The following is a 10,918-nucleotide window of genomic DNA, read 5'->3' as shown; positions in this document are numbered from 1 at the left end:
CCGGAAGATGGCGGTGTGTGTTCGGGATGGTTTACATTTCTCCACAATTTTGTTCGTAGAATAAGAGCGTGCTGGACATGGCCGCTCCAGCAGTGTCGTCTGATGTGATTCTCGTGCTGCTTTCTTATTAAACATGTGTTAAATCATCACTGAATTCACAATAGCAGAGTTATTACTAAAGCTAAAGCCATGGGGAGGAAAGATAAAAGTGACAGAGGTAAGAAGACGATACGTTTCTTTTGAAAAATAAACAAGTACAGTTTAAGAACCAGTTCAAGATACATCTGTCATGTTTACCTGGTAATGTAGAGGTATGATAAAAGTTAGCAGTTAGATTATTTCTATTCAAATATCAAATAAACCAAAAATACACTTCTGAACAGATAAAATCAGGAGTTTTTAATTCTGTTCTACGTTACACTTGAGCTTAACTTTAGACATATATAACAGTTTTATTGTACCTAAAACCCTCAATTATTGAATAACAATAAACGTATAAAATGTAATAAAAGGCCACTTAAAAGTAGACTGAGTTAAGAGTGAACACTTTCTTGACACATTTTAAACCAGTACACTTAAAATGATAGAAATAAATCTACTTTAAAGGACATTTATAAATCCATATGCGATTATTATCATCATATTTTGTCGTTGATGTCATTAGTCATCTTTTAATAATGTTCTAAAGTGAAATGTAAGCTGTCTTGTGCTGACTAACTAAATAAAAATTGCAAATGACTTGATTAATATTTTAAACACTGAATGTGTTATGTTAAGAAACTTTTTAATGTTAATATATTTACAAAAAAAGTTCCCTATATTGGTTGGTAATAATAATAATATGTAACAAAACGAATGCATATGTAGTATACAAGTTTCAATATAAATTACAGTAATGTTTACTGAAAATCCTTGTCATTTCCTTTTTTTTTAATTTCTATGTATTTTATTTCAAAGGTGTTAGAAGTAATTATGAAAAAATAGAGCAATTCCATGCAAATGTCAACCTTACCAAGAAGAAAATTAGGTTTTCACAAAAATCCTGAAAATGTTTCTACGTTTTTTTGTTTCAGCAAGTATTTTACAGTTTAAAAGTACTCCAAAATGTCCATATTTGATCCAAATAGTCACACAAGTGGCATTTTTACATCAGTCTCATCCATATCAACACTTTTCTCTCATAAATGCAAAAATATAAAATAAAATTCAATTAAATCATGTTTATTCTATAATGAGCCAACTCTTATTCTGTTGATTAGCATTATGCTTAGGGGTTGTGCAGTATAATTCACAGAATTTCTACAAAGCATGTTGTTTACTGCAAACTCGCTGACTTTTTTTGGGTCACATCCATAACGCATGTTTATTTTCCTCATTTAAAGTACAAAACACATTTACAGACTGATATTTAGTTGATTTTATCACTCTTAAAACCAGAATACATGTTCTGGAGAATATAAACAGATGTTTCAATGTAATATTAACATAGACTTTTTCTGAATTTTTGGTTTTAAGTTTTTACTGCAAATGTCGCATCAATAATAATAATAATAATAAAATTTGACAATGTTTTGTCAATTTGTTTGTGTTTGCATATTTTCATGTTTTTCCCTTAACTTGCAGTTTGTTTGGGTTCGTTGGGTCCCACAACTAAAATGTGATTTTAAGACTATGTTAAAGTGTACTTGTTCACTTGTTGTTGATCCAGATGTTGTTTTTAAGTACTATTAACTTTTACTACAGACACTTAAACTACCAGGATCCATCAATGATTTTAGAAATCACAAAAGGAACATTTAGGCAACAACAATTGTACTAAAAATATACAATTTTTTTACTTTTCTTTTTTAAATGTTCAATCTTTGAAAATGGCTAAATGCATGCCAAAAATGGTAGTTGGTGTGAATGTTTTCGGTTGTCATTTATTTTTTTATGATTATTAAAATGATGATAGCACATTCAAAAACAAAATAACAATATACAAAATGATTTCAGATGATAGATAGCAGTGATGCACAATCTTATAGGAATACATTTCTTGGCAATATGGACTCAATATAGTATTTAACAATTTTTAAATTGTATAAAGCATGTATTTTTCCTCTGAAAATGTACATTAATGAATATAAAACTTGGCAATTATTATTATTATTTTTTTTTAAATAAAAAAATGTGTGACCTTTCCACTGTAAAGTAACATTTTCATCATTATTGTCAACAATGAAATCAAATACGATGTATCAAAAAAGACACAGTATAAAAATAACTGATCAGCAGTCACTGCTTCTGCATGCAAAAGCTACATCTTACATCTATATCTTTTTAAAATTTAGATACACTTTAGCTGTATCTACTCCATGAAGGATTTCAATTTTAAAAGTGTTTTACCAATTTACATCACTCACAAAACGCTCCAATATCCAATTGCATATGTTTTTTGATGCAACGTCCTTAATGATCTATTACAGTTATTACCATGGTAGGAGAACCATATTTTACCTAACTGGATGACAGTTGTTGGAATTGCTAATTCATACCAGAAACATGCTAACAACAAGCTGATTCACATTAGAAGCATGCTAACAACATGCTGATTCATACTATTTTCATCAGTATTCTTCTAGCTGTTCTAAAGACTCGAGTTGTTTGTTCACTTCAGACAAGAAGTCCAAGAAACGCTATTATGAAGACGAAGAGGAGGATGAAGAGGTGATTGGTGGAGAGTCTCAGGAGGCTGTTCCCGCAGCTGCTGGGAAACAGGTGGATGAATCCAGCACTAAACTGGACGAGTATGGAGCCAAAGACTACAGGCTTCAGATGCTCCTCAAGAATGACCACTCTTCCCGACCTCTATGGGTGGTAAGACTGAATCTTCTGGACTGATGAAGCAGTTTCAACAGAAGCCATTCAGAGCGTTCCTGTCTCATCATCTGTTTCACTCTTGCAGGCTCCTGATGGTCACATTTTCCTCGAAGCCTTCTCTCCAGTTTATAAATACGCTCAGGACTTTTTGGTGGCCATTTCAGAGCCGGTGTGTCGACCCACACATGCGCATGAGTACAAACTGACAGCGTATTCTCTGTACGCCGCTGTGAGCGTCGGCCTGCAGACCTCTGACATCATTGAGTACCTGCAGAAACTCAGCAAGACCTCTGTGCCGGATGGCATAGTGCAGTTTATCAAGGTGTGTGTGTGTTTGCGCAGCCATTAATGTTTCAAATGTTAAACAATTTTTTTTAAATCACATAACTAATATTCAATTCAATTAGATTTAAAAGAGTTTTATTGGCATGACTCGTTAAGTATTGCTAAAGTATATAATTGTATATAATTGCACATTATATACAATGAATAAAATAGTAAAGTGATTATGTAATACACATATACACACACACACACACACAAACCCACACAATTACAAAGTTGATGAATACAAAAATAGATAAAGAAAAAGAAAAAAGACTAATATGTTTTTTTAAAAGATAATGAATGAATAGTTTTTAAAAAATATATTATTAATAATAAAATAAATTCACACACTGTCTTTCAATTAAATTAAATTCAAACTTGCTTTATTTGCATGACAAATTTAAAATGTTACAAATGTATCTCTCTCTCTGTTTCTCCTCCTATAGTTGTGTACAGTGAGCTATGGTAAAGTCAAACTTGTCCTGAAACACAACAGGTCAGTTTTCTTTTTACAGATTCTTTATTTTTTTTACTTTATACAGTTTACTTGATAAACTTTTTTTTTAGTACCCTGTTAAGTTTTTACATTCAGACTTGTTTTAATTCAACATGGCATGAATCCAGCAAGACACAGAGAGTCCATATTGCCATAATAGCATCACATGGCATATTCCAACTCCCCTAGAGTTAAACAGTTGAGTTTTACCATTTTTGAATTCATTTTGCTGATATCTGGGTCTAGCGGGTGGACTTTTAGCTTACCATATAATATTAGATCACATTAAACTATTAGCATCTTGCTAAAAAGTGATTACAAAGTTTCAATAATTGTCCTATTTAAAACTTGATTCTTCTGTATGGTGTAATAATCAAGGAACTGTGCGGCCATATCATGGCTGCAGCAGGAGCAGCAGACTTTCTTGATTATTACACTGGAATGAGAGTATAGTTCCTAGACATATCAGCCTAGAAATTAGTACCTTAATAGACAATGAAGCTACAGAAGAGTCAAGCTTTAAATCTGAAAATTATTGAAACTCTTTGGTCGTTTTTGAGTGAGAAGCTAATGGTCTAATCATATTCAATGATCTATGCTAAGCTAAGCTAAAAGTGCTCCCTCCCAGACCCGGAGATTGGCTGAATGGATGAAAAAATGGTAAGACCCAACTAAACTCTAGCAAAGTTGTAAAATTAGCCTATTTTTTTTCATAATTTCTAACATAATTTAAAAAAATAAAGTGTTCCTTGAAAGTTCAGCATTATTACTCTATGTATTCCGCCTATGAAGCCATGTTTTGCTAGTTCAATAAATTTGAAATAAATCAAAAATTAAAAAACTAGACTTAGCATTGGAACAACCATTAATATTTCCAATTTTATTTTTATTTATATATATATATATATATATATATATATATATATATATATATATATATATATATTAGGGTTGTAACAATATACCGGTATGACGGTTTACCACGATTTGAACGTGTACGATTATCATACCATGAACAATTGCATATCAACGGTTTTAACCCTTAAAGACCGAGACAGCCGCCCGCGGCTAAAAATAAGTATTGCTCTTAAATGTTTAATAACTTTTGATCCGCTGATCCGATTCATACAATTCAAAGATTGGCATAAAGAAGAGAATCTCAGCTTTCCAGTGCTGTACATAACATTCACGGACTTTCAGAGGCTCCGGAATCAGTGCGGTTACGTCATCAACATTTGACAACGCTGATTTGACAAAGAAACGCTCGTCACTGTGTCTCCGGACAAATCAGACATGATACATTGATGCATTGTCCCTCCTCCATGCCCAGATTGGTTCAAACTCGCTATATCACAACCAATAAGCATAGGTTTCGCTTTTGTTTGTGGACCAAGCTTTTTGAACAACACGGAATGAGAGATAGGCATACATTTATGCGCGGCTAAATAAAACGCAAAAAAAAAGTTTTGCATGAAATAATTCTCATACTAAGTACTTTTGCATGCACAGCAGCACAGAAACATGACAAAACAGTGACACAGCAAAGACGAACTGCTGCTCTTGCTGTTTTCAAAAGACGCAAATGAAGATGCAGCTGTTTGTCTGCATTGCAGACAACCATATCCAAATCCATATCCACAGACAACCATATCCATGCTGGCACATAAAACCTAGGGATGTTCCATATTGAATCTAGTTTCGTTATGTAACTATTTATAGTATAGTAAATATTTATATCTATTTTTTACTGAGGATTTGCACCATGTTTATTTGGACTTTATTTGGACTTTGACACATTATTTATTATTTTCTTATTTTTATTTGTTCATTGTAAGTGGTGTTGTTTATAGTAACTAAAAATATATTATTTGGAAAAAGTCAAATTTGCTTCACTGTTCTATTATTTTGTAACATTTGTAACATACCGTATACCGCGAAACCGTCAAACCGTGGTATTGTTTTAGACGATTATCATACCGTGAAAAATTCATACCGTTACAACCCTAATATATATATATAAAACTGGAAATATTAATGGTTGTTCCAATGCTAAGTCTAGTTTTTGATTTATTAAAAATTTATTGAACTAGCAAAACATATATATATATATATATATATATATATATATATATATATATATATATATATATATATATATATATATATATATATATATATATATATATATATATATATATACACACACACACACACGCACACACACACACACACACAGTATGGGAAATAAGTATTCAACACGTCATCATTTTTTTCAGAAAACATATTTCTATAGGTGCTGTTGACTTGAAATTTTCACATGTTGATAATACATGAAAGAAAAACAAATCTAATTAGTTTACAGATGAAGTTATGTGTAGTAAAATGAAATAATGACACTGGAAAAAAGTGTTGAACACATGAATAAAGGAACGAGTAGAAAGACTGAAATCTCTCAGTAGTTCTTTAGCAACTCTCTGCCCTTCCTCAATGTAAATTAATATTAGCTGCTTCAGTGCAACATCTACATTAGCAGGATGATCAAGATGAAACCAGGGAGGACATTTCAGCAAACAATGATCTAAAACACAGCAGAGGAAACTCTCAAATGCTTTCAGAGAAAGCAAATCAAGCTGTGGAATGGCCTAGCCAATCCCCTGACTTGAATCCTATAGAAAATACAAAATAAAGATCAGATTTGTAAGACAAGACCCACAGAACCATCTAGATTTTTACATTCTGTTGAAGTCTGAAAAACTCACACCTGAGCAATACATGTGACTTCATTCTTCATATAAGAGGCATCTTTGATTGTGTGTGTGTGTGTGTGTGTGTGTGTGTGTGTGTGTGTGTGTGTGTGTATCTGTGTTTTGGAAACAGATATTTTGTGGAGAGTGCGTTCCCTGATGTCATCCAGCGGCTGTTACAGGACACTGTGATTCGGGACTGTCGTCTTCGCTCTGCTGAGGGTGAGGAGACAGAGCTCATCACCGAGACCATCTCTAGCAAATCAGCAGTGAGTAGCAATGAAAACACACATTCTCAACTTGAACAGAAAATGTCTTCCGGATGTACACACAATGACATTAAAACACTAATAATAAAACATTTCTGGGACCATCGCCTCGTGTCCAGATCTCAAAGTCTCAGCAGGACAACGGTGGTCCATCGTCCTCTCAGCCTGCAGATGGGCAGCGCTCAGGAACTCAGGTGCCGGAGGACATCTTCAGTTACTATGAACAGATGGATAAAGAGGAGGAGGAGGAGGAAGAGACGCAAACCGTGTCATTTGAGATCCGTCAGGTGTGTGTCTGTACTTGAATATGTTTAGTTAAAGGGATAGTTCACCCAAAAACTGAAATTCTGTCATTGTTTACACACCCTTGGCTAGTTTCAAACCAGTTTAAGTTTTGTTTTAGTTCTGTTGAATACAAAAGAAGATATTTTGAAGAATGTTGGAAAGCGGTAACCATTGTCTTCCATAGTAGTTGTTCTTCCTACTATGAAATGGGTTCCAACATTCTTCAAAATATCTTTTTTTTGTGTTCATCAAAACAAAAGAAGGTCTGACTGGTTTGGAACAAGTGGAGGATGAGCAAATGATGACAGAATTTCCATTTTTAGGTGAACTATCCTTTGAAAAATTCATGCAAAATGTCTCTTTCTTCCTGGCTGTGGTTAGGAAATGATAGAGGAGCTTCAGAAGCGCTGTATTCAGTTGGAGTATCCCCTACTGGCTGAATACGACTTCCGTAATGACACAGTGAATCCTGACATCAACATGGATCTGAAGCCCACCGCTGTGCTGAGGCCGTATCAGGAAAAGAGTCTGAGGAAGATGTTTGGGAATGGCAGAGCTCGATCTGGAGTCATTGTCCTGCCTTGTGGTAAGCAAAATTTTGGTACTTGAAATAAAAAAAGATTGACTGAAATAAGTAAACCTTTAAATTATATTATATCATATTCATAAAAAGTTTTTTTTACAAAACTGAGTTATTTACGATTGTTCGCATTCATATCTTTTTACATTTGGGCACTTTTTATTTAAAAAACTTGATCCCCATATAAAATTGACTAAAAAGGAAGGCAGCGACTTTAAAGTTTAGTATCTCAAAATCACAGTTAATAAAACAACTAAAACTAAAATAAAAAATTTAACTATATTTAGAAAAAAAGTCAGGTAATTTATTTACTATATGTTAGCAAGTTACATTTATTTTTCTAGGTTTGTGGGAAATTGACAAAAAATAAAATATCTGTATTTTGGGGGATTTTGCTTATAACAATAATGATGCAATATTTTGCTTAATGTTTTGCCAGTCAGTGGCAGCATGTTCCTCTCATTGAGTTTCGAATTATGGGTGAGTCATTAAATCACTTATTCAAATGATTTGTTCAAACTGCTGATTCATTTAGAAAGTAATCAAGTGAAAATATTTGTTTAAAATACAATTAATTCTACAATTATTAATCATCCCAGTGTTTTTCTGAGAAACAAATGTTTTGTCCTGGCTTTGGTACTATTTTCATCTGTGAAACAAAACGAAAGAAAAGTTCTTGTTTGTTGAATTGCTGTTGATCTCATCTAATCTCTATTGGATGTGTCATTAGCTATGTTTCCATCCACCTGTTTTTATACGCCATGAAACGCCATGATGCGCATAAATTTTAAAAATGCGCATACATTTTAAAAATGCGCATAAAAAACGTATGCGCATAACTGAGTAGGATAAACTTTTTGTTCCATAAGAAAAGATGAGCATAAACTAAGATGGAAACACTTTTACCACATAAATTTCAGTATGCGCATTAAAAAAGGTCATGTGAGTCTGTTTTAAGAGATCATATGATGATAAAAATATGTGTGAATGGACAAACTAACAGGCTGAGCACACTGCAGAACATCTGAAATGTTGTTTTGGTCATTCTAAAACGAGTCTCACGCTTTCAAACGCCACTGCGTGTCAGGATTGACTTCTAAGGCACAAGTCATTTATTAGATGAAGAAAAGATTGACGTTTTTCTTGCCGCAGCAAATTCCATTTTTGCTGTTGATATTTTGCGCCAGTTAATCAGGAAGTGACGATTTTGTTCGCTCTGACCCGTTTGATGGAAACGCTGCGTCATTCGCACGTTTTTTATGTGATATTACAGTTTTGCAAATAAATTTCATTCGCATTTTTGGATGGAAACATAGCTAGTTAAACTCTTTTACAAACAATGCTGACTGACAGGTAAAGAAAATAAAAATTTTAACATTTTTCCTTAAAACTACTGATTGTTCAGAAAAAGGTGTCCAAATGAGCTCTTTTTCAAATCTGCATTCCACTTCCAGAAAAGTGACGATTCTTAAATAAAGTTAAAGCCAATTTACAAAGACATTTGCATGTCGTTTTTATCTTTTGAATGTGTTTATGCCTATTTATATACTGTTGTGCAGTCATTGTACAGTATTGTTGTATACTATAGTATTGTTATATTGTATACCATATTATTTTATAGTTGTATACATTGTATACTAGAAATGCGCAATCAGCTGAAATGAAAAGCAGAATACGCGGCTTCATACTAATCATCCACCCGCCCGCATATAGTTTTATCTGATATATGAATCCGCACCTGACGCACACCTGATCATCACTTTAATCATTTAATTCTTTGTTTTAGGCATGATGATAAGTCACCGTGGATATTAACAGCAGATTCAGTGAGCTATAATCTGCGCATCTCTGATAGTAAAATAATAAGTTAATTGTAAACGTTTTTTAATGAACATTAATTTATAAAAACAAAAGTTTGTCTTTGGACAACATATTCTTTATTTTAAAATAGATACAGAAAGTAAAAATAAGAGATTTTAGCTTTTACAGATACAGGAACAAGATAACAAAAAGGTGCCACTTCAGCCTAAACGGCAGCTGTTATGTTTACTTGGCCTTTTTCTTCTCACTGTGGAAAAACAGAAGGCATCTACTGTGCCTGGACTTGGGCGATTCCACCTTTAAAACCCGGCCAGCTGCACTGAATGAGCGTTCGCTCGCACCGCTTGTTGTAGGAATGCACAAGAATCTCCTCGCAAGGCGCTGCAGTTGTGGAAATAAGCGATCTTGTTTCTCTCAGAACGATAGCAGAGTTTCCTCTAATGACTCCACTAACTGAAACTTTGAACTGTAGGCTACTCTTGCACTTCATCCATTATTTTCGGTGTCTCATCTTCCCATTCTGCAAAGCCCACTCTCTGCTTTTTCGCTGGTCCATTGCCATGTCCCGCTACATCAACCCACAACCAACCTGCAATTTATCATGATGTATTTTTTATTACCCAACCCACCCGACCCGCAGATTATCTGCAGCGCCCGCGGATATAACCGCCATCCGCATCACTATTGTATACACTACCCAACAAAAGTCTTGTTGCCTATCCAATTTTTAAGAACAACAAATATTACCTTGACTTTTAGTTGATCACTTTATATCAGAAGTGGCTTATATGAAAGGCAAAGGCCTCTAGATTATGATTATTTGACCAAAATAATAATTATTTCATAAGGGCAGTAAGGTCTGATTTTTCTTAGACAAAAGTCTCGTCACTTAAGAAGTTTAATATTGCACAGTATAAAGTCATGGTGCAGTGGAAACAGAATGAAAATTGTTTATGACTCCCATGAGCTTGGACGGCTGCATCCATACATCTCTGCAATGACTCAAATAACTTAATGAAGTCATCTGGAATGGCAAAGAAAGCTTTCTTGCAGGACTCCCAGAGTTCATCAAGATTCTTTGGATTCATCTTCAATGCCTCCTCCTTCATCTTACCCCAGACATGCTCAATAATGTTCATGTCTGGTGACTGGGCTGGCCAATCCTGGAGCACCCTGACCTTTTTTGCTTTCAGGAACTTTGATGTGGAGGCTAAAGTATGAGTTGCATTATTATCCTGCTGAAGAATTTGCCCTCTCCTGTGGTTTGTAATGTAATGGGCAGCACAAATGTCTTGATACCTCAGGCTGTTGATGTTGCCCTTCGCTCTGTAGATCTCTCGCACGCCCCCATACTGAATGCAACCCCAAACTATGACTTTTCCTTCTCTAAACTTAACTGTTTTCTGTGGGAATCTTTGGTCATTGTGGGTTCTAATAGATATTCTGCAGTATTTGCTATGATTGGCTCTCTCCATTGGCTACAAGAGATTTAATCCTAATGGCAAAAACATGCACAACAGTAAAACATTACCAG

At 34.2% G+C, this 10,918-nt stretch overlaps 1 protein-coding gene across 1 annotated transcript in view; it reads left to right on the top strand.

Annotated features, from left to right (window-relative positions):
* Positions 1-62: 62 nt before the first annotated feature.
* The window catches only part of ercc3 (excision repair cross-complementation group 3), a 34,799-nt gene continuing 23,943 nt past the window's right edge, over positions 63-10,918 (top strand). The window contains 7 exon segments of the mRNA NM_201582.1: positions 63-217; positions 2,660-2,859; positions 2,948-3,184; positions 3,636-3,685; positions 6,563-6,698; positions 6,818-6,985; positions 7,365-7,569. Of these exon segments, the coding sequence (NP_963876.1) occupies positions 190-217; positions 2,660-2,859; positions 2,948-3,184; positions 3,636-3,685; positions 6,563-6,698; positions 6,818-6,985; positions 7,365-7,569 (1,024 nt within the window). The 5' untranslated portion in view covers positions 63-189.

The sequence above is a fragment of the Danio rerio genome, chromosome 6 (assembly GCF_049306965.1).
Source record: "Danio rerio strain Tuebingen ecotype United States chromosome 6, GRCz12tu, whole genome shotgun sequence".
NCBI classification, from domain to species: Eukaryota; Metazoa; Chordata; class Actinopteri; order Cypriniformes; family Danionidae; genus Danio; species Danio rerio.
The sequence above is the reverse complement of the archived record's forward strand: the minus strand, read 5'-3'. Positions and strand labels throughout refer to the sequence as shown.